We start from the raw sequence: 25,046 nt of genomic DNA, 5'->3' as shown, positions 1-25,046 counted from the left end.
TCTCCTCCACCTCGTTTGCTCCCATTGACCCTGCAGGAAACCTTCCTCGATACCCCAATGACCGCCAAGGCCCTGTAAACGGTTCCTCTCCTCTGAGGTTCCGCAGCACCTCGAATTTCCGTCACTGCGGTGGTCACGCTGCGTCGTTTACGCATCCGTCACCGATCTGTGAATTACAAGGCAAAGACTCCGACTTCTTCGACTTAGTAGGCAAACGTCCGACAGTTACTACAGAAAGGAGTAATCCGGGAAATGAAACAAAAGAAAAATAGGGCGCTGTCTCAATTATCCTTTATTTGTAGTTTACCTTGAATTACTCTGGTAACCTATTGAGGTTTTTTTTTTTTTTTTCTCCAATTCGCGCTGTCTCGGCGCACCTACGTATCATCGGCTCTTTTATAAACAAAGTAAACCCGGAGTAATTCGCACGCACGGGAGAACCCGGACCGGACGCACGGACAAGATGGCAGCCGGCCCTCCGCTGGCGCGAGTGTCCGCCCACTCAGGGCGTAGGCCTCGTCATGTGAACCTCCCCTGCCTGGCACCGCCCCCGGCCGCAGTGCCTGACGGGAGGCAGAGCAGCGAGCGAGGGCGTCGGCCATTTTGTGGCTGTTTCCTGTGGGACACGGAGGTGGCGGTTGGGTCGGAAGAGTGAGAGACTCTTTGGCTAGTTTTTCCTGCTTGTTTTCTCCTCCTTTTTTTTCTGTCGGTAGAGCGCAGTTATGGGTCGCAAGAAGAAGAAGCAGCTGAAGCCGTGGTGCTGGTATCCTTTGTCGGTTTGAAGTCGAGGCCGAGCGGGGGCGCCGGTTGGTGGTGACCGGGACGGGGAGGCCTGGCTTTGGCCTATGGCGGAGAGTGGGATTTAGGCCTCGGGGTCGGTGGTTTGGTGGCTGGGCTCAGATTTGGGAAGGTTTCTCGGAAAATGGGGTCCCTGGGGCGAGAAGCTCTGTCAGTTGTGGGTCGTGGGACTCCGTGACTCAGGAGGGTCTTGGTTTGGTGCGAGCGTTGACCCGCGGGGAGGCGGCTTGGACCCCCTTCACCGAGGACAGAGTTCCCTGAGGAGTCTTCTGCCACACTCCGTTGTTTTGGTGACGGTTCAACAAAGGGACTTGAGCTTCGAGTATAGTACGCTTATTGACTCTGTGGCGGATAAGGGGGGAGCTTCCGGAGTCGGTCACCCACTCTTTTCTTTTTTCTTTTTTTTTTTTTTGTAGAATCGGTGGTTTAGTAAAGGATTATGTTAGTCAACCCTGATTTCGACGCCCCCCACCCCCCCCTTTTTTTTTGCTGGGGGTTGGGGGAAGATCTAGCTTCCGCCTCCCACCCACTGACGCCTTAATCTTGGAGAAGCGTTCTCTTACAGGGTGGGGTTTCTTGTTATCTTTTTACCTGTTTTATTGCAGTGAGAAAGTGCCTCTTAATAAGGAAACGTGGCGTCGGTTCCCCCCCCCCCGAAACGTTAGTAAACTTTACGTTTCAGTTGATTTTATTTACTGTCTGGTACCTAAAAACGCTGCATTTATTTATATAATAGTTGAAAACCGGTTACAGATTTTGTAAAGTGCTTTTAGGAAAATCTGACAAGGGAGGGAAGAATTCTCAGTATTATTAACAGAACTTATCTGTGAGTTTATATACATTTTTGGGCGACAAATTCGTACGGAATTGCAAGCAGCTTTGTGGATTGTTCATAGGAAATTGTCGCAATGAACTTATTTTCAGATTCTAAATAATATAAACATTAAATTTTAAATGTTAGGTAAATTCTTAGTATTTCGATTATTTTTATCTTCTAATTTTTGAAGATCTGTCCACATTAACTTTGGGTTTGTTTTTTTTAAAAAACATTTTGAACCCTTCCAGTTCACAGTGTGCATTTGTAAATGTTGAGACATTGAACAAAAGAAAAGTTAATTTCACATAAATCTGTGAAACGCGGGAATTTGACAAAACTGTACTGCCTACTGAGATGTGTTTATTTAGGGGTGGTGAAGAGATAATGTGAGATTGTGAGCTTCCAGGACATTGAAAATTCCAAAATTATGTGGCAGGTTAATCCTTAGTTGTATAATAAATATCAAAAGTAGACTTTATATAAAGTACTCTTGGTTTTAGCTGTTGCCTGTTTTTAATGTTACTACTATTCTCTTTCATTACAGATTTATTTTTTATAGGCAGTGTCACTATTGTGCTAGTTTTGTACCTTAACAATAGTGATCAGGTATTGTAATAGAGATTTTGATGATGAGAAGATCCTTATACAGCACCAAAAAGCAAAGCATTTTAAATGTCATATATGTCATAAGAAATTGTATACAGGACCTGGCTTAGCTATTCATTGCATGCAGGTAAGGAGTTTCTTTCGTATTTAATTTTTGCTCTCTTGTAGTTTGGAAACAACATGGAAAAATCTTGAATTTCTCTTTGATAGCTGTAGAGTTTTTTTTGTTGTTGTTTATTGCAAAAGGTTAGGTAAGATGACCAGTAAGCTTTAAAATTAAAAAAAAACCTGTTCTTTAGCCGTTGAGAAGATAAACAATTGATTTTTCATGTTTAAAGAGTTTATGCTACTATTTACCTTTAAATTATTGATAATACCTTTTATCCTAGATTTAGATGGGTGACAATTAGGTTAAGATCACGAAGTATTTCGTCAGTACTTGGCTAAGAGAACAAGGATCAGTGATTTAAATTTTGTGGGCAGTCTGACCAAATCCAATCCCATAAGAATTAGTACATAATTAACCACCATTACTCACTGTCTTTGAACGATTTGTTAAAATCTGTTGCCTGGGGCTAAGCTACCATTTATCCCATGGACCTCTTTTGGAATGGTGGCGTTGTGTTTCACTTAATAATTTCTAGGTTTCTTGAGTTCTTAACTACTAGGTGGGGAGGGCTTTGTAATTTATATTTTTGAAGATCTAATAAGTACCTTTTTTATTCAACATTATTTCTTCTACTTTTGCCAGTCCTAGAGCTGCCTGAATTTTTGCCTAATTGGACCCTAGAGAGATGTGAGATGAGCAAATCCCCATTCATTGGAAACTACTGTTGGTAGGAGGCAGGGAGGTAAATTAAAACAAGATATTGCTTCCCTGAGTTTAAAAATAAGTTTATAAAGATCTGTTTCACTCCAGTCATGTCGCTATAATAGCAATTCAGTATCCATTTAAAAATATGAGACCCACAATTTTCCACTGTGGTAGTCACTAGTTACTTGTGGCTATTTAAACAGAAATTTAAAACTTAAAACTTCAGTTCCTCAGTTACATTATAGTCATATTTCCTGTGCTCAGCCACAAGTGACTGGTGGATGACTATTGTATTGGATAGTACAGATGCAGAACATGACCATTTATCACAAAGTTTCTGTGAGACAGTACTGTACAGTGTTTTAGGCACTGAATATACAGCAGTGAATAAATTAAAGTCATCATTGTGGAGTTTAGATTTACATTGTGGAGGAGAACAATCTATAAATATTTAATTTTATGCTGATATGTGACAGAGGAAACTAAAACTAGGTAGGGGTTAAAACTAGGTAGGGGGGATAGGGGAGGGCCACAAGGTAGTACAGACCTGAATGAGAAACTGACATCTGAACAGAGATCTGAAAGGAGGTGAGGGAGAGATTCCAGGGAATAGCAGATGAAAGACCTTCACTTCAGGGGCATTCTCCTATATTGAGGGCAAGGACAGCAATGTGCTTACTTTACATAGGAGGGTTTGCAGGCTATTGTAGGCCATTTTCTTTAATACTGAGTGAAATGGGAGGTTTTAATTGAGATGTAACATGCTTTGGCACACTTTTTAAAGAGTCATTTTGGCTGCAGGGTTGAGAGTAGACTGTAGAGTGCAGTAAGACCACTTAGGAGACCAGGCAAGAGTGTTCCAGGCAAGAGGTGATGGTGACAGAGAATTTGCTGATGAATTAGATGTGGAGTATGAGAAAGTGAGGAGTGGAGGATGTTCTGAAAGTATTTGGCCTGAGCAGTGTGAAAAGTGAGTTACTGTATTCATTTGGCCCTTGGTATCCACATCTGCGTATTATACCGCAATTGAAATTCGGTAAGTTGAATCCACGTGTACAGAATCCGTGGATACAGAGGGCTAACTGTACTGCGCCATTTTATATAAGGGACTTGAGCATCCTTGGTATTGGGGGGAGTGGTCCTGGAACCAGTCATGCCTTGATATCAAGGGACGACTGTACTGAAATGTGGAAAGCTGCAGGAAAAATAGGCTTAGGGATGAGGCTATCAAGATCATCTTATGTTAATTTTGAGTGTGGGTATGTTAGTTTTGAGATTTTGAGGAGGTCTGTTGAATATCCAGATGGAGATGTCATATAAGCAGTTGAATCTACAGGTCTGCAGTTCAGAGAGGTTGGAGCTGGTGATAGAAATTTGGGAGGATACAGTATAAGGATGGCTATTTTAAGACATGATATTATATGTCCTTAGGGAGTAGAATATAGATAGAAAAGTGGTGCCAACGACACCACCATGGGCCACTCCCAGCATTTAGAGGTCAGAAGATTAAGAGAAACCAATCAAGATTGAAAAGGTAGGAAAACCAAGAGAGTAGTGCCGTGGAAGCCAAGTGAAATGTTTCAAGGAGTGAGTTATTTAAGTCAAACGCTGGTGGTAGGTTAGTTAAGCCCAGGACTAAGATTGGATTAACCAAACTAGAGGTCATTGGTTACTTGCCAAGAGTGATTTCCTAGAATGTAGAGGATGAAAGGCTGATAGGAATGCTTGCAAGAGAAAATGAGAGGGGAAACTAGAGGTGCTATTTCAAGGAGTTGTACTATAGAGAAGAGCAGAGAAATGGAGTGAGTGGAAGCTGGAAGATTAGTTAAACTACTAGTAATAATCTTTAATTGACTAAGTGCTTCTGTTTATATGTTCTTACCATAATTTCACAGGAGCTTGTGAGATAGGCATGGCAGTTAAATCAGACACATGCTGGAGTTTTATAGATTAGTTTAGGACATTAGTAATTTAGATACTTTACATCAATGTTTGCGCCTATCTTTTCAGCCGAGACCATACTAATTTCTACTATGTAAGACTCTAAGAAATCTAATTCTGGCTGTAACATAAGGTTGGGAAGATTTTGAGTGAATGGCGTTATTTTTTCTTCTCTTTCCAATACCTTTTAATTAAGATATTTCTTTCCTTCATCACTTAGAAATGTAGTGAAAACTAGTTAATGTGTATGTGAATGTAATTGTATTTTTTCAGAGAACATATGTATGAGTTACTTCATCTGCCTTCATCAAGAGAAGTAACGTGTTCCAAAAAATTTAGGAAATGGTGATTGTCATTTATTGAGTAGCTTTATTCATGGATCTTTTAATCACAATAAGATAATTTGTGAATTTGATTTGCATATCACTTTTTAAAATCTTTGAGATACTCTTCCAGGAAAATACTTAGTTTTCTTTAATTACCTTTCTATTCTTCCATGAAAGTGTCTTGGAAGGAAAGAAAAATTGAGTATTACTTGGACCAATATATCCAAGTCATTAACCTAAATAAGTGGTTCTCAAACTTGAGTATGCAAAGGAATCACCTTGAAGTCTTGTTAGATAGATTTGCAGTTCCACCCAAGAGTTTCTGATTCAGTAGGGCTCAGGTGTGGCCTGATAATTTGCATTTCTTATTTATTGTTTTAAAATTTTTATTGGCGTAGAATTTGCATTTCTAATAAGCTTCCAGGTGAAGCTGATAATTTAGGCAAAATACTTTGACATCCTTTAGCCTAAGGTAATACCTTTTGCAGAAGAAACCAAGACCGACAGCGATTTTAGCATATTGGCAAAAGTTATTTGCGTTTGAGGGTTAGAAATGTTTGATCTAGCAAAACCATACAGTGAAAAAAGGTGCTAGATCCCCAGTGTTTTATTTTACAATAAAACCTCTGAAGGACTTCTTTTTGTGATCTGCCAAATAAATTCAGAGGTGGAAAATGACAGGATCACTACTGTGGCAGTGTTAAGCTCTTCAGGTGACTCATTAGTTACGGGTAATGCTAATTGGAAATGTCACTTTTGTGGTTTGTAGCTACTAGCTGTCTCAGGATACATTCTTGGAAAATTTACTTATTTTAATACTTAATTTTAAGACTTCATAAGCTTTACTTAGTTCACACTTCCCTGATTTGAGTAGCACTATTAGTTCATTTTTAATAATTCAAGCAATCAAGGTTATAAGGTAAACTTGAAATTGTTTATTGAGCCCTTGCTATGTGCTTCACATTGCCAAGTGCTTTTTACATACACAGTATCTGTTTTAATCCTAAAAATGACCCCAGAAGTTAGGTGCTGAATAGGTGAAGTAAACTGAGGCTTAGGTCAAAGAATTTGCCTAATCTCACATAGCTAATAGGCCATAAAGCTGGGGGTTGAATCCACATAGTCTCACTGTGGAACCGGTCATTCTTAACCATTATACTAAGTGGTCTCTGAGTAATATAAAAGTACTCTTTAAAAGACTTTCATGAGGCACTTTTGTTTATCTAATGGAAGGTTTTTGTTTTGTTTGTGTGGGGTCTTTTTGGTTTGTTTTTTAATGTTAGGTGCATAAAGAGACAATAGATGCAGTACCAAATGCAATACCTGGGAGAACAGACATAGAGTTGGAAATATATGGTATGGAAGGTATTCCAGAAAAAGACATGGATGAAAGAAGACGACTTCTTGAACAGAAAACACAAGGTAAATGCTAAGATGTATGCTTTTTCTTGATATAGCTTAACTAGTGAGAGTATTATTACAATATTTTCAAGTATAAATTTAATGGTAGATGTTAGTTCTATTCAGAATTTCAATTTGAGGTTTTTTTGTTTTGTCTTATGTTCGAAGTTAATGTATCTTATTTGTATATGTGGTAGCATTTGGATCATTCCATACATTTTATTATTTTTTTACTCATAACTGAATTCCAGGTGGATTTAGCAAGTGTTGAGGCCTTTGAAAAGGAAGGTAGCTTGTTTTGATTTATGAAACCACTAATTGTAAATTTTTTTAGTGGTGTATTTGACTTGGGATTTGCAGCCCTCTCCTATCCAAATGATAGAAACTTACTAATAAACTACGAAATCTTTTGTTTTGAAAAGCATTCTGGAGAGGTCAGACTAGTTTTCATAGTTTACCTTTTGGAGTGGAATAGAAAGCTGTTTTTTAAAAGTATAACTGCTTTAGGAAAATGTTCTTTACCTGCCATAGAATAGGGAAAGGATGTTAACCTTCTTGCTTAATACAGATTGAAAAAACATTTAAAGAGTAAAGAGCAGTGTTAACTGAGTTTTTTTGGAAGAAAAATCTCAGGAGCTACTTGCACTGAAATAAAAATTTTAAATGTTGAATGTCTTAAACTTGCTTAGGTTTTCTTTTTTTACTCTATGGGAAAAATTAATTTAAACTTTTTTAGCAGAGAGTCAAAAAAAGAAGCAACAAGAGGATTCTGATGAATATGATGATGATGACTCTGCAGCTTCAACTTCATTTCAACCACAGCCTGTTCAACCTCAACAAGGCTATATCCCGCCAATGGCACAACCAGGACTACCACCAGTTCCAGGAGCACCAGGAATGCCTCCAGGTAGCACATAAGGCTTCTTACAATTTAACACTCTCAGGTCTTTGTTCATACAGTTTAGAAGTATTAATTTTTTCCTCTTAACCCTTTTTTATTTTTTTGGTTGAAATACTTGTTTGTAGGCATACCTCCATTAATGCCAGGTGTTCCTCCTCTGATGCCAGGAATGCCACCAGTTATGCCAGGAATGCCACCTGGGTAAGAAAACTCTTTTAATTGACTTGTGGGCTTGTGCCTAGAATGATCTTTTTCAACTTGGGTGTGTTACATCACTTAAATGTTACTTTGCTGTGTTTTTTTTTTTTTTTTTTGCTTCTAAAAGGTATGGGCTCTGTAACTATTAAACTTACCTAATAAAGGGATCTACTAATAAATTTAAGGAATATAAATTTGACTCTGAAGAGAATAGATTTTTGGGTTTTAGGATGTATGTAGGCAGCCATCTGCTTCAGTTGCATCTGATGTAATTAAAGTAGTTGGTTGTAGATTTGAGTTTCTGAGATTCAAAACTGTCCATGACACTTCGTAGTTGTGAGAAGAAGCAAACTCTGTAAATGATTTATTTGTCAAGTCATCAAGAACTAAAATGAATATGAGGTGCTCGTGCCCATCACTTTTATTTAAATATTGTTGGATGTGAGAGGTATACAATACACTTTCCCACTGTATTTTGAAAATCAGTTAGATTTTGATTTTGTCATACATTTTCACAGATTGCATCATCAGAGAAAATACACCCAGTCATTTTGCGGTGAAAACATGTAAGCATCTCATTCGTAATGTAATTCAGGAGGTATAATCATAATGTCATTTTTTTGTGTGTTTAATGGTATCTATTAAGTTGACTTCAGAAGTTTTCTAATCTTCCTCACTAAAACTTCTAAACTTTGCAAACTGATTGACACAGATCTCTTAAAGGAGGGAACTAAAACATCTGTGAGGAAATCGTAATAGACTCATATAAACAAAGCATTTTCTAATTGTGCAGCTGTTTTCCCCAAACTGCTAAAAGTAAGGGGACTTAGTAAAAAGGGGTGATATTTAAGAAAGAGTATATATTCCTTTGCCAAATTACGTGCTGTGTTACTATAGAAGGTAATTGATTTTTCTTCTGATAAAACCTATATATAGAAGTTATTCTGATAAGAATCCTAAATCATTAATTCACAAACTTGGTAATTTTTTAAGTGAATTGGACACTGATATTTGAAGGTGAGCTCTTTTAAGGAAAGGAAAACAAATATGGGTTGTGTTTTTAAGTCCTGGTTTAGTGATAGCAACTTCGTACATGAAAAGTAGGGATTCTGAGTTTACTTTTGATTATCTTTAATTTTGATGGTAGTTTTTCCGTGCCTGTCCAAAACAAATCTTTACTCCACAGAGTACATTCAGTATTTTCTTTTTGAAAAAATCTGATAACTCTAAAATATAGAGGGTTTTTTTTTGATTAATATTCTGTGGATATTTTCCAAGTGAGACAAAAGGTGATTTTGTTTTCCAGTTACGCACATTTTGGATAAGGCCTCTTGTTTATATTAAGGAGAGTATAATAATCGTTCTCAATGACTTTAAATGTATTAAAATGTTCTGTTAACAAAGACTGAATTTTTTCCCCTATTTTACTGGTAAACAAAGAGTTCGCTGGTTTTTAGGGAATTTATTTTGATAGAATTGTTTTAGTGTGTTGTGTGTTCTTTCAGCTTGATTTGATATTAGGGGTCAAATTCAAGTCTTATCTATTGTTGTTTCAGGCTTTAGCCAAAATATTTTCTAATGTTTTATACTGTTAATTAACTTTAGTTGTCTCTTGAAATTTGCTTTCTAATAGAATGATGCCAATGGGTGGAATGATGCCACCTGGACCGGGAATACCACCTCTGATGCCTGGTATGCCACCAGGTATGAAATGTTAGACAGTTTCCTTTTTAATATGACAGAAGTGCTTTATTCTTAAGTATTTTAGACAGCAGATTTGTGGGCATTGGTGCAGTTTTTTTTTGTTTTTTGCGGTACGCGGGCCTCTCACTGTCGTGGCCTCTCCCGTTGCGGAACACAGGCTCCAGACACGCAGGCTTAGTGGCCATGGCTCACGGGCCCCGCCGCTCTGCGGCAGGTGGGATCTTCCCAGACCGGGGCACAAACCTGTGTCCCCTGCATCGGCAGGTGGACTCTCAACCACTGCGAGGTGCAGTTTTAAAATTGGTGTAATTTTTAAAGTTTCTATAGGTTAGTGACTTCTTTTTAAAATTACTATGAGAAATGTGATGATCTCGTTTTGTTCTGAGTTCCGAGTTTTGAAATAGATAGTAAAAGTAGTCCTCAAAGCCACCAGAATGAGTCACTGAGCCTGTGACTTAAGAGTGGTTATATCTGTTAGGAATATTTTAGGCAAGTACTGGAGACTCTTAACAAGTAATAGAGAAATCCAACAAACTATTAAACCACGTAGGTATTTATTATCTCACTCAACCTAAAAGTGGTAGACTCAGTGGCTCCAGTGATAATAAGAACCCATACTTTAAAAATTTTCCACTTTGCCAACCTTAGCTTTCTCTCTCAGACATGTAACTCAGTAGTTATAAAATCTCAGGCAAGAAAGGGTGCTTTCCTTTTTCTTGTATTAGGGAACAAAGTAACTTTCCCAGAATCCCCTTAGCCTCTTACATATCATTGGCCAGAAATAGGTCTAATGGAGCTTCTAGGTGCAGGGAAGCATGGGAAATAAGTATCTTGACGTTTTAGCCTACAGTGTGGGGAAAGGGATTTGGTTAGCCCAGTAAATGTGCCACAGAGGTCTTCATGAGGCTTTCTGAGTCCATTGCCTAGCGTTTTAATCCTAGCAAGTTTGGTTTGCAGTCCATAGCAGATTCAGATGTACTCAAGTGATAGTTGGTTTAAAAGGAACAGAAAAATCAGCAGCAAAATTTGAATCATGCCAGTGCAATCATTAATTTATAGGCAACAGCTTCACATACATCATGCTCTGAGATAATTTTAGGCATTTAAATGAATACAGAAAAATAACCTATGTTCATTTGGTAATGTGAAGTCAGTAAAAGTTTTAAGTTACATTGAGGAACTTCAAAGAATGCCGAGTGGTATATTTTAGGAAAATTTGTGTATTTAAAGCACACTTAAAGGAATAACTTAGTTTCTGGAATAATTTTTATGGGTATTTGACCTATTAACAGTTTTTACTGTAGTTCGCATTAGAGTTCTGGAAACATCTGTCTGTTAGATGATTGAAATAATTCTATATGTTTCAAAAATTTGCTGCATCAGTAATATCAATAAGCCTAATTGTTGGCTTTGCCCATATACAGGGTTTCTAGTGGTATCTTTCACGTCCCAAAATTCTGAAGAGACGCAAAGGTGTAGAAAGTTGGAGGCAAAACTGTTCCAAGGGGGCAGGTGCCCAAGTACTTTGGGCTTCATTGAGTTCAGCAGTCAGTCGTCAGTATTGATAACTTCGTAGTATAGAATCTTGTTTTGTGTGTGTCTGTGCCGTACGGCTTATGAGATCTTGTTGGTTCCCTTACCAGGGATTGATCCCGGGCCATAGCAGTGAAAGCCGAGTCCTAACCACTGGACTGCCAGGGAATTTCCTTGAATCATTTTTAATTTAATTTAGTATGTTTTAATGGCAAAGTTTTGAGGAAGTATTTTTTCTGAACTAAATGTTTCAGCAACAGGGTCCCACTCCAGTATTTCTTCTCTGCAGGTATGCCCCCTCCTGTTCCACGTCCTGGAATTCCTCCGATGACTCAAGCACAGGCTGTTTCAGCGCCAGGTATTCTTAACAGACCACCTGCACCAACAGCAACAGTTCCAGCTCCACAGCCTCCAGTTACTAAGCCTCTTTTCCCCAGTGCAGGACAGGTAAGGTTAAATTTCTGAAAAAGAACGTGCTTATATTTAAAGGTAAAGTGGAGTTGTTCACTGAACTCTTTGAAAATGTCAAGTCATTTTAAAAATTGTAATCTTCTTAATACAGTTTATTAACTATACTGAAGAAGTGGTGTTCTCTTCCATTTTTGCACACATTGATTTCCTTTACTCAGAAGGTTGACTGGAACCAGAAAATAGTGGAGTATGTTATTTTTTTGTAGTTGTGAACTCTGGTTATTCTTAGCTTTAGTTAGAAATGAAAATTTAATTTCTGGGAACTTAAATACATAAAAATGTTATGAGGTCCTCCTTTACCTAATGAGCTATGAGTAGAATGAAAACCAAAGTCAAAAAATCCTAAGACCTTAGCAAATAATTTTTGGGCTCTTCCCTTTAGTCTAGAATTGTGACAGACAGTAGTGCCTCACTGTTGCTGGAAGGGCATCATTTAATGTCTTTTGACCTAGTCACACTCATATTTCCTACTCGTCCTTTTTTTTTTCCCTCCCCAGAACTCAGAAGCAAAAAATCCTTTTATATATAGTATGTATATAATGGTTGTTACCTTCGCTTTTTCACCCCAGTTTGATTCAGAGTTAAGCAGATGTATTTAATTCATTCAGAATTGAGACACTCAGGATGTATGTTCTTCATTGTTCACCTTAAAATTATCCCTTAGATGTTTTCTTTTTTCAATTTTTTTCTGTTTGTAGTTGCTAAATTAAAAGCATTACTTTTTAAGTACATTAACATGTTTTTGAGGTGGGGGGTTTTTGTTTATTGTTTATTTTGTTTATCCTATTAATAAACTTTTGGCAAAAATTGTAGTTATCGATGGAGAATTGGATTGAAGTGTCAATAATGCATCATAATTCTCAGTTTAAGGTTTCAGTTTTGAAATATAGTGTAAAACATTAGTTTTAGGGGAAAAAACCTGTGGTTAATTAGGTTTATTGGTGTAGAATTTAGAAAGTTTTTTTGAGGCTCATAGTGTCACTCTGTTTATTGTAAATGCATTAACTGCCTGCCTCTATAAAACAGATTTGATTGCATTGTATTTTGCATTTAGAAAAATGCAATCTATACTGAAAAAAAAAGTCTACCACGTGGCTTATTTTCACCCATTTGTTTGGAGACTTTTCATTGTTTCCTTTCTTTTATGCTACAGATGGGGACACCTGTAACAAGCTCAAGTACAGCTTCATCCAATTCAGAAAGTCTGTCTGCGTCTTCTAAAGCTCTGTTTCCTAGCGCAGCACAAGTACGCAGGAAGTTGCAGTTTAAAATTGTTAAAAATGGCTTTATAACTTCATTAACCCTTTGGACCCTACTTTAAAACTAAATCTTTTCCCAAAAATACGTTTAATTTTTCTAAAGTAAAATTAATGGCTTATAAATCAATGGTATTTGAAAATTTGAACCGCATACTAATAGAAAAAAATATACCCCAAACTCCTATGGTTCTAAAGGGTTAAAAGCATGTAAGCAGTAAATGCATTTTAGTGGCCAATGGTTAGCCTGATGCATGATTAAGCTATTCTGTTTTATGCTGTTTAATGCATCACATATAATGTAAGGAAATTTAGTACTCTGCATTTGATTCTAAAAGTTGGCCTAGTTTACATGTTTCAGATGTTCAGTGTTATGAAAAGTAACAAATTTATTACTTGGTAACTTTATACTTAAAAGCTTACTAAACTCTTTAGTCCATCATAATAATCTAGCCATTGTTAATTGGGAGGGCATTGTATTACTATATAAAGAATACTTCTGAAGGACATATCTTTAATGTGTCACCATTGGTAGTTATTATTTATGTTATACTTAGTAACTGAAATTTATCCAAACATTTGTATTCTATAATTTTTAACTATTTTTTTTTTGAGCTCCTTGGTAGATTAATTTTAAAAAGGAATTTAGAATGATGATAATAGAAAATATGCTATTCCATTTTATGATAATATCTTCAATTAGGAATAAATATAAAGCTTTGTAAATTAAGTAATTTCTGGTGAAGAGATAGATGATATCTGAGAAGTTACATAAGCAGTCTAACTTGTTTCTTGTTTCCACTGCTGTGGTTTGGATGTACATCTTTTGGTATTATGTGTTATCTCGAATTTTGTGGATTGTTCATGATTTTAACTTTCAGTTTTGTCCCTTATTGAATGTTAGTGTCTTGTTTTTAAGTTAAATAGGTAGTAGATATATTCAGTTTTGGATTTTGAAGTTTTGTTGATGAAAGATAATGTTTTACAGGCTCAGGCAGCTGTCCAAGGACCTGTTGGTACAGATTTCAAGCCCTTAAATAGTACCCCTGCAACAACTACAGAACCCCCAAAGCCTACATTCCCTGCATATACACAGTCTACAGCTTCAACCACTAGTACAACAAATAGCACTGCAGCTAAACCAGCAGCTTCAATAACAAGTAAGCCTGCTACACTTACGACGACCAGTGCAACCAGTAAGTTGATCCATCCAGATGAGGATATATCGCTGGTAAGTTGTTTACATTTTTTACTAGCAGAGTTTGATTGAGTACTGTGGTAGCAACTTGTCCATTTGAAAAGTTTTAATTTGTATACCAGTGGTCTTATGATCTGATTGAATGCTAAGTGATTTTTATCATTCTGATTTTTAAGAACCACAAAACAAAGTGAATATTGCATGTTTTGATCTTAGATACATCCCCCCTAAGACTATTTCTAAAAGAAGACAGTAAGTTGGGTTCTTACTCTCTCAAAAATTATTTTTGTTGTTCATAAATTTAATTAATTGAAGAAACAAGTGTGAGAGTCTGCAGGTCCCTTGCAGTCCATATACCTTCTTCATTACACAGTTTCTTGCTGAAGCAATTTATAATTTCTGGAAAGTTGTTCAATATAACGTGCTTCAAATATAAAAATAGGTAACGTTTTCTTAAGGCATCAAGATTTTAAGTTGGACTGGTTTGTGGGGTGAAAGTAATTGGGATGTAAGGGAACATTTAAAAATTAGTCTCACTCTGTAAATATAAAGACTTTAGATGCTTACCTTCATGCTTAACTCCCTGTGTTCAGATGTTTCACATTTCACATATTTTTATTCCTAGGAAGAGAGAAGAGCACAATTACCTAAATATCAACGTAATCTTCCTCGACCAGGACAGGCTCCCATTGGTAATCCACCTGTTGGACCAATTGGAGGTATGATGCCACCACAGCCAGGCATCCCACAGCAACAAGGAATGAGACCCCCGATGCCGCCTCATGGTATTCCTCTTTTTACATTTATTTTATTTAGTGGATTTTCTGAGTGTACACATGAAACAGATTTATCTGCAAAGTGCATTGCATTTAAAAGTACAAGGCAACAGACTCAATCTATTTTTTTGTGTTTTAAATGTGTTTTTTAGGTCAGTATGGTGGTCATCATCAAGGCATGCCAGGTTATCTTCCTGGTGCTATGCCACCGTATGGGCAGGGACCGCCAATGGTGCCCCCTTACCAAGGTGGGCCTCCTCGACCTCCGATGGGAATGAGACCTCCTGTAATGTCGCAAGGTGGCCGTTACTGATCTTACTTCATCCAGTCTAATAGGTTTGGAGATTAAACCTTTTCTCAACTTGTGCTGTTTATATAGCCAAGCTTCCGTCAATAAGGCTTCATTGTGACTTTAACAAACATTATCTTCCCACATACCAGGAACTATTGGACATTTATTTTACATGGGAAAATTTATTTGGAATAATAAAGCAGGAACTTTTCCTGAAGTTGCAATTTATACTGTATGGCTTCTTTTTCATGTTTCATCTAGGTTTTTAGAAGTGAAGTATAGTAAATTTGGTTCGTTATATTGTGAAGGCGCTGGAATTACATGAACATACCACCCTAATAAAGGCAAGTTCTGTAAGCTTATGTTGCTATTTGTAAAGTTATGCCTTCGCAGCATTTCAGATGCTGTTGGACTTCATGTCCCCAACCTAGCTTGGTGAGGGCTGTAACTGTCTTCAAGTACCTGTACATTGGAAGTCTGAATGTGTAACAATATTTAATGTATTTAGAGTTCCTCATGTTTCAGGGTTTAAGAAATCTGACCCACCAAGGTCATGTGACTTTTCTGTACTGTTAAACTTCATTGTAATAAAATGAGAGAAAAATTTATGCCTTTTTATTCATAACCCAGCTGTGGACCACTGCCTGAAAGGTTTGTACAGATGCATGCCACAGTAGATGTCCACATAATAAAATTCGTAGTTATACCAATGCAGTTTTGATATATCATTGGATTCTGTCTTTGAATTGTAGGTTGTTCCTTAGCTGCATGTTTTAAACTGGACAGTATATGTAGAATTGTATGTTAGTCCTTCAGTTGACAGAAAAACTTAGATATACCTATGAGTCATTACATGGGTATGAAATCTTTGTATTGTGTCACCTTTCCACCCCCTTGGTGTGTCAATATATGTTAGCTATCATAGATATTTGAAATGTAAACCTTAATATTCCCTCCTTCCTGCTGATGTTTAGAGCCTAGTGCCAGACCCATTCATTTCCTTCTGATTATTTTTGAGACTGCGGTACTGTGTGGACCTCAGAAGCTTTTCAGGTGCAAACTTCTAGAAGCTTAGGTGCATGCTGTAATAGCCTTCTGTACTGTTAATGACTGGTATATATTCTAATGTTATGATGAGAATCTAAATGTGCCTCTGTTAAGATGGTTAACAGATGGATTTGAAATTTTTTATTATGTTCCTGGAAGATTACATTATTTCTTTGATTAAATGGCTACCTTCTGTTATTATTAAGCCTAAATGGCTTTTTACTGTTAACCTTTTCATTCTTGGAAATTTGAATGTTCAACTGTGTCCTATGGAGAACTTTTCTGTAGAGATGACTGCTATTATTCAGTATCTTACGTTGCAAGTCTCATATATTAATAGCCTTGTTGACCTCTTTTTGTCATCCATTTTTTTGATTTTCATTTTTACAGAGTACTTTTATGACTAAGTATCAAATGACCTGTACAAAGTATCATTATTAATATATTATGAACTCAGGTTTAGTTTTCCTCAATATAAAGTTAAGACAGCTAAGAAAATAACATTTCTTTATAACCTTTATGTGAAGGTGTAGGTATAAGGCACAGAATCTGAAGTTTTGTTTAAACAAAAGAAAGCTTTAACCATATAAGAAAATACTGAAAGATGTTTTTTAATTATCATAAAAGAGTGTATATAAGTGACAAGTAAAAGTCATTCATCTTAAACAAAACATTGTAAGTATTAACAAAGCTGAGTGTTATTTTAAATCTATTTTGCTCCAGTGGTTTTACAGCTCCTGTGCTATTTTTGAGGGTCAAAAAATTTCATAGTTTGAAAAGGCAACATGCACGTATCGCCAAGAATGCATTTCTTCCTGCTGCCAGCAGCCAAGTCTCTACCCCTTTCTCACCAAACGCCTGTCTACGTAAATACGTAATAGAAATTATCATATACTTCTTAAATTTGGCAGCATGTTTATCATACTGCCAAAGAAAGACCTGTGTTGAAAATCTTTTAAGGTAAAAATGGCATAATTAAATTTAGAATTATTAAATAGGAAATATTCTCCCAAACCAAATTTCTCTCAAGCATTTCATGTACAGGCTTATCAACAAACTACGGATGGATTATAGCAGTGGGGGAGAGGAATCAGGAAGAGGGAAAAAAATGGGTTAGTAATGTTTCAAAAATTATGCAAAGCTTGATTTGCATTTGATGCAAAGAGAACTGATATATTGAGGTTTGTTGCTATCTGAGGTCAGAAAGGAGAAAATATTGCCACTTCTAAAGAAATGATAGAATTCTAATTAAAAGTTAATTCAAAATGTTATGCACAACACTTAGGCACATCGTTCATCTGTTGTATTTTGTAGGTATATGGCTCAGATGGTGCCCATTTGGTATATTTAATGTGTAATTTGTGCATGCATCAGAGTGTAATTAAGCTTCTAGAAAATATCTTTTACCTAATTGCTTCTGGGGTCCATAATGTGGTTAAATCACGAGTGGAACAAATTATGTTGAAATAATTAACTCTGACTTACGCTTTCTTAAAGAATAGATGGAGTTGAAATAAACTTCATCTGCCCTCACAGAAGACAGCTTTGGGACTTGGTATATACCGGCAGGCATTGTGATTGCCATAATTTAGGAAGTTGTAAGATTAATGGGGCTGCCAGTTTTGGCTCTTACCTTACATCCACTGTTACCACTTTCTTTAAAAAAACAAAAACGATTTTTGTCTGGCACTAGTTTCTATTGTGTGTATGACAGTAACAAGACCAGCAGGTGAGGATCAACTTTTGAGTGACTGCTGGATATCATTTGATTTGAATGCTATTTTAGCAATCTTTCACACTTTTACTGTTAGGAATGGGGTAAATATTCTTTGAGCACTCCTGTTCCACTGATCAAGTCACATACTGAACTTAAACTCAGTTTAATTAAATTTAGTTATTTGCAGAGGTGGGCGAGATTCCCAGTAAAAGTATGGGCTCAGAGTGGAATTATAATGGACAATAGATTTTTTTTTTTTAAAAGAGCTACTCTTTTTTCCTTTGCTTGCTTGGTCATTGGGATTTTTTTAAATGCATGTCTTTTAAATTAATTGGGTAATGTTTTTCTAAAATTAAAATTTTCTTCTTCCTATAGCCCTGCCATAGGACAGGCTGAGGCTGAGTCTCAGTGTTGCCCTGTTCAGTCTGAGGCAAGTGGGATTTATTTTATTCCTTATAGGGGCTTTCACAGCTTTATGGCTGTTGGATATTCATGTCCCCAAACTTGCAGCAAGTTTGGTGAAGGCCCCTAAATTTAATTAAATTTAGGCTTTTTATACTCTCTTGGCAGAGAAGGCTCTATATTAATATTCACGTTTGACTGTGGTGTTAATAAACAGAAAAAAGTATTTGATATATGTAATTTTATCTAATTTACTTTGTGTTACATAATATTTAACAGCCTCAGTAAAGGTGATGTTATTTATATTGAACTTGAGTAAATTGACAAAATTTGACGTTCTTGATTTGGAGGCATGAAATGTTTCATTCAAATTTTCCCTTTCACTTTTAGGAAAACCTTACTGGTTATTTTCTCCTCAAACTATTAAATTTAACCTCAAGGATAATAATCATTGGAAATGCCACTGGATACTGAAATCTGCATTTTTAATCCCAAAGTTATGCATTGAACGTTAAGGTTGAAAGGTCATCTGGAAATGCTTGTGACTTTTAATATTTCCAAATTTCACCACATTAGAGCAAATGTTAATGTAGAGCCCTGTGAAAAGTGGGAAGATGGTGTGTATGTGTGGTATGTATGCGTATACACTACACATTTGATATTATAAAAGAGTTTGGGTATTACACACTTACCAGTATGGATGGATTACAAATTTTCAGGCAGCCAAACTGAAATTGTTTCACATAGTAAAGTTTAGTATATTGAATTGTGGTTTTGGAACGATTATTTTGAGTTTCATTTTTATCCTTACTGAACAATATTTGATGCAATATGCACACATGAAAAACACCCGTGTTTGTTTCCAACTAAAAATTGCTTTTATTTGGTGGAAAAAGTTGTGTTTATGTGTGTATGTTGTAGTGGGCAAGTAACGGGGGAACTGAAAGAGAGGCCAAAACATTAACTTGGATTACTTTTGTTCCTTCCCGTGTTAAAGCCACTGTTCTATGCAGATAGCATTTTCCTCTGAACAGTAACAGTTCACTTATAGTACAATGTTTAGCAAACCCAGGCTTGTGTTTCTATGTGGTTTTAATTCTTGGAAACATAAAGAAGAAAAATGAATTAAATGAATTCCAAATTTTCACCTCTGTTATTAGAATATAAGCTTTTCTCTGTAACTGAATCATGGAAAAAAGATATTAATGTTTGAAAAAAAAATTGTGTCACAACAAAAAAATTCCACTGGAATATTTTACTACCTGCTCAATTACTGCATCTTTTAAGACTCCTCAGTTGGAGTTGTTTTCTGTTGCATCCATCATTCCCCAATATACTGAAATATTCAAGAGTGAAGTTGCTTGTCCTAATTCTAATAGTGATCATTGAAATAATTATAATTGAAATACCCTCTTAAATGCTTGAGTACTGGCGTGGGAGGGATTTTCTAAGGGAGACATAATTTGTTGAAGGTGATACAGATATCTAAGATGTAGGTTCTTCGATCTTTGTAGTCCTCTGACTCAGACAAATACAGTTTTGAGAATAACTTTCAGGTATCTATTATATCCACAGGTAAAACTTAGTAAATTACTGAAAGGAAATGTTGAAGTCACTTCTTTACTGAGATGAAATTTTGTTTAAGTAAACTGACACTTGTATCGGTTAGGGGATTTTTTAAAAAGTAGTAAACATGTTCCCTAAAATTTTGTGTAAATCAAGTATGTCTTTTTTTAAAGGCGGTATTTATCTACCTTATTGAATAACCTTTGTATGTTATTCCAAAATGAAACTGGTTTTCTTACTCTTTTATGGAAGTCTTCTAGAAGAGATTCATTATAAGACTATTGACTATAAGGCAGAGTTTTGTAAGTAAACATTCTCCCATTTATGCTTCTGCTATCATGATTTGAATATTAGTATAGGTTATTCCTTTTTAGCCTTCTTTCTCAGTATTTTGTTTTCTGTCATCCGAATCATTTTAATAAATGATCTTTTGTTTTAATAGCATAGCAATCATCTGATATTTCTTGGCAAAATAAGCAGCTACTTTAATGATGTTATATATAGTGTCATGCACATAGTGGATATTCACAATTTTGTAATTAATGTTGTATTTTCAGAACTATACTTTCAATATCTTGGCTCTTAGGCATCCCCTGTTATGAATCTAATTCAAACTAATACATAGCAAATGGGGAAAGCGGGACCTCAGTTTGAGCTCCCTAATTAAACATCTCCAACATTTCCAAGTGTTTTCATGTTCTTACTTGGCATTTTTGTAGGAAAATAAGTTTGAAAGTATCATGTTTTAAAAAACTAGATTTCTTCAGTAAGGCTCAGAGGAGAATTGTTTTTTATAAGCATTGTTTTTCTTGCTGTGGACTTCATACATTTTTGCATAATAATTTGGCCATAAAAGAAAGAGCCTTTCATTTTCTTCCCAACTCTGGAAAAACAATAGCTTGAAACTGTATTAGTTTGAAATTTTTGAACCATTTCTCTTTAAATCTGTTCAACTAATCTCATGTATGTTCTCAGGGGAAATTACATTTTACGAGTCAGGATATAGAAATCATATTAAGGCAGAAATTGGAGACCCAAAGGAGATCTTCACTGAAGCTAATTTGAACTATTTCTATTTGAAGCAAATTGAACACTGTATTATAAATGAAGACTGGTTCATGGTTAGGTTCTTTAGGAGGCAAATAATCACCAGCTTTATCATGAGAATATGTTTGTGTATATGTTGTAATTTTGGGCACATTAACTACAGAGAAGATACATGTGAGTAAACTGTTTTAACAGTTGATTAGTTGGACCCCAGCCATTAATTCCAAATGCTGTAATGGTATGTAAGGTTGTGATATGGCACAGTTTCAGTAATGTGCTGTGTGTTTGGTCAGGGGTTTGTGTAATGCTTTGTTTGTAAAAAAGGGGAAGTCCTTTATTGGAATTCTCCGGGCCTTTTGGCATTCTTACTGTGTCTGGGTTTTTTTTTTTATCATTATTATAGTTAAGAATCATATGCCTTCGTTTTTGTTTAAATGTGAGGAACTGGCAGTGAAATTCATTGATGCCCAACTTGGATAAAAATGAAGAATGTTGTTTGCCCAGCTTACTACACACAGACCAGTAGTGATTATTTGGGTGAGAGGCCATTGTACAGTATCGTTAGACTTTTAAGAACCTTAAATGTAATGGAAGGTAATAGTATTTTGGCCTTGGTTTACATTTGTTATGCAAGATTTCATCAAATCATTTATTATAATGTAGCTCATTCTTAATATTTTTATTTATAAATAATTTGGCAATCAGGTGAAAATAAACAAGGTTTACCACGTCATTTTCCAGTTTCTACTAATAAAACAAGTCTGCTTAACTACCCAAGTGGACCAAGGGAAGCGTTATTAAAGTTTCTGTAAGTTTGAGTTAGAAAAATATGGGAGATTTAGTTACTGAGCATAGCCTGCCTTTTAGCTATTAGCTTGTTAGTGTACTTATAGGAGAAGCAATAGAATGTGCTTTTCAGCCCATGTGTTTAAAATGGAAAATCTTTAATATACAGAAATGAAGTCAAGTATTTTAGAAGTTGAATTTAAAATATTAAAAATTGCTTGTTTCTGTGGGATGTGTCTACATGTACTTAAATTAGAAATTATCATGCAGAGATTTTTATTCCTAGATATATGTACCCCCCTCTCCTTTTAGAGTAACCCATATCTTTATAGTACACATACTGGAATATATAATTTATTAAAATTGAGAGGTGTCCAAGAGATATACAGTATTATTAACTCATTCTCATAAGGTCACTCTAAATTTAATAGCCAATATAAGGTACTTTTTGTAAGACAGGGAAATTTTTTTTAATGTAGTAATGTCAGGCTCTGAGGAAATTTTATGCACATTGACTTTTTAAACTATGAATTGAACTCCTCAGTTTAATACAATTTGTGTTTTTGTTAACTAGCAGCAGAATTTCAGCATTTGCTACTTACTGGTAGAGAAGAAAAATCCCACAGCCCTGCCAGTACAGGTTAGTTTAATCTGTAAGTACCTGATGTTCCTATTTTTTTCAAACATATCCATATAACCCACACCAGGAAGAAAGCTGTGCAGTTACTTAAATGTGAGTATGACATTGGACACTTCTAAACACTCAGTACTTGGGCCAAAGTAGCTCTAGGTTTGCTCACCTGAGTTGTAATAAAGGTGTGATACTGCTCCTTTATTATCGGGTTACGGTTAAACCTAAATAGATATGTTGTACATAGAAAGAAGAGTGAAAGTTTTAATTGGCTATATGCTCATGTTGGTATATGGAGTACAGGTGTTTGGGTCCAGGGTCTCCTACTTAAGCCGCTCCTTGGTACTCATACTTACCTTTTAACTTTTTACAGTATGAATCAACAGATAAAAAGTCAAGTTTCCTCACCTCTAGTAGTGATAAATGGTGTGCAGTCGTATGCCAGAATATATTTTTATGCTGCTTTTTTGTTGTTAGATATTTTTAGTAACTCTTGTTGTAAGTACTAATTTTGTTCATGCTTTTTGTAAACTATAACCTGTTGGTGCACCACCACTGTGGGTTCATTTTAATTTGAACTAAGAAGAACCTTTTTAATATTCAGATGAAAGCTGACTACCCATCAAGAAATCTAGACACATTCTTTGCATATTCCTTTTGAGGAGCAGTGAGGACATAACAGGTTGTGAAAGTTATGTTAAAGTTTTTATTAGTTTCATTGGTTCTACCAGCGTTCATTGTTGTCTTGAACCATCCTTCAGAGATTTCCTTTAACCTTTAAATATTGTGCTCTTATGTTGATAAAAATTTTAAATACTGAGGAGAGAAGAAGAAAGTATACAATTTAGTTTATACAAGCCTACCTGAACCATTCTGCTATTCTGTATGGCTTCCTCTTCACCTTAAGTGTAATATTGTATAATGTGAGTCTGTCCGTACAACTACTGATTTTTTACTCCTGTTAAAGTGGGATGGTGATAAAGACCTTGATTTATCAACCGATAATAAAATATATTTTATAAGATATCCACTTGTTTTTTAACATAAAATTGCCTAAGGGCTTAAGTTTCATTGCCTTTCACAGTTTAATCTGTATAAGAAATGGCGTAGATACAGTGGAATGGTTTTCCTTAAAACCATCTCTTTAAAGCTGCTTTTCTGGTGAGTACTATTTTATACTTTTATATATCACTATTTTTCCATTTAAATTTAACTTAAGTTGGACACTTTGATCAAAGTATATGAGTTTCTACACTCTTATTACCTGAATTGAGAATGTTAAGGTGATTATTTTACCTCCCTATGTTTCTCTAATAATTGGGGCTCACTTTTTTCCTGACCTTCACTTAATAGACTATATAACTGCAAAAACTTTAACATGTAAATTATTTCTTTTTGGTGAGATAGGAAAGATGTTTTTACTCAAAACTAGTGCTAAAACAATTTTTATTTTAACTTAAAAATTTTTTTAGTTGACAGGCAAAAGTGGTTTTTTTCCTCAATGCTTTTGGTTGCCATGTTGCATAGGTTTAAAATTTAAAGACCAGAATTTTTGTCTAGTGATTCTTGAGTAGTTAAGCTGGGAATAGAGTTGAAGGAAAGCTTGCCCAAAATGGTCATGCAGACTAATTGCTTACAGGAGTCTCTGAGTGAGGCTTGAGAATTTCAAATGTATTCTTAAATCATTCTAACCTTGCATGAAAAACTTGGGTTGGACTACTGATTTCTGGGATTGTGTATACCCGTGAAAATTAGCCTGAGCATATTTCTAATTACTTGATCCCCTGTTAAATCCCTCCGTCATTGTAACACGTGGATTTTTTCTCTCTAGCTTTTAGCCACATCCTACCTAACATCAGTTTATCTTAAGGATGTTTTCACATTGTATTTCCTGCTGTGATCTTTGTAAGCCAATAATAAAAAGTCAGCTCATGCTTTTTAGTATGAACAGTGATAGTCTTCTAAAATAAATCTGAAAATTTGAATATGTGATAATGGTAATGTATTCTTCTAGATAAGCACTACACAAAGTGTGGACCCTCAATTTATGTCTTTAAGATTTAAAGTGAAGTAAATTTCTAAGGAACTCTGTCCTTTCCTAGCAAGGATAAGCAGACACTGAAAATTTGGTAAGTATGTAACTAAATGCATGTAATAGTGATGAGAATAAGTAGCCAAATTTCCACAGTTTAAGCTAATATTTAGATGTGAACAAGAATTCTTAAATCTTTGCGACTTAATGAATGTGTCTAGAATTTTTACAAATTTGTGTGCACACTGATTAAATTGAAATGTACCTTACTCCTTTGTCTGCATTGTTTTCTTTTTATTTTCTATGGTGTTTTACTAATTTCATATTTCAGGGTTTTTTCAGGGTAGAAATAAGTGGCGGGTAAAGAAAATATCTTCAAGAATAATTATTTAAACCTCCCTATCTTAAAACTCAGTGATGACTTTCAGTTTACGTAGGCCTTCTGTTTTTCAGCTCCAGTTAAAGCTGACAGTAGACAACTGATCAAAAATGGGAAAGAAATCTTTGTGCTCTTCCTGGAGTATTGTAGGAATCATCGTATAATAATATTAAGCCAATGCTGGATTTTCATGGAAGGAGTGGTTTTTAAATAAGAGAAAAAGGTGGTGAGATTTTGGAATCTCTCCTCCCTGGAACTGCATTACTATTAATAAGAGTAAATAGAGGTTAAAGTGAAAACATTTAATTACTACAGCAGGGAAGGTGATTTATATCTGAGCGGTATGTCTACAGTTTTCTAAACTGGTATAGCATTATTTTGTGAAGTGGTACAAGATCTTAAAGGGT

General features: G+C 35.6%; 1 protein-coding gene across 13 annotated transcripts in view; it reads left to right on the top strand.

Moving 5' to 3' along the window:
• Positions 1–580: 580 nt before the first annotated feature.
• The window catches only part of ZNF207 (zinc finger protein 207), a 57,674-nt gene continuing 33,208 nt past the window's right edge, over positions 581–25,046 (top strand). For 4 of the 13 annotated variants that reach the window (XR_011377059.1, XR_011377060.1, XR_011377058.1 and 1 more), the window contains exons 1-13: positions 581–763; positions 2,222–2,348; positions 6,586–6,724; positions 7,440–7,610; positions 7,730–7,805; positions 8,321–8,368; positions 9,436–9,506; positions 11,329–11,486; positions 12,664–12,756; positions 13,755–13,997; positions 14,590–14,749; positions 14,893–15,376; positions 18,172–24,357. Coding sequence is in view for 6 of the 13 variants with exons in the window: in XM_030862134.2 (XP_030717994.1) it covers positions 723–763; positions 2,222–2,348; positions 6,586–6,724; positions 7,440–7,610; positions 7,730–7,805; positions 8,321–8,368; positions 9,436–9,506; positions 11,329–11,486; positions 12,664–12,756; positions 13,755–13,997; positions 14,590–14,749; positions 14,893–15,053 (1,488 nt within the window). In the remaining 7 variants the exon portion in view is untranslated. The other 9 variants (XR_009560344.1, XR_011377062.1, XR_011377061.1 and 6 more) reach the window with 9 other exon arrangements.

Source organism: Globicephala melas, chromosome 20, assembly GCF_963455315.2.
Source record: "Globicephala melas chromosome 20, mGloMel1.2, whole genome shotgun sequence".
NCBI classification, from domain to species: Eukaryota; Metazoa; Chordata; class Mammalia; order Artiodactyla; family Delphinidae; genus Globicephala; species Globicephala melas.
The sequence above is the reverse complement of the archived record's forward strand: the minus strand, read 5'-3'. Positions and strand labels throughout refer to the sequence as shown.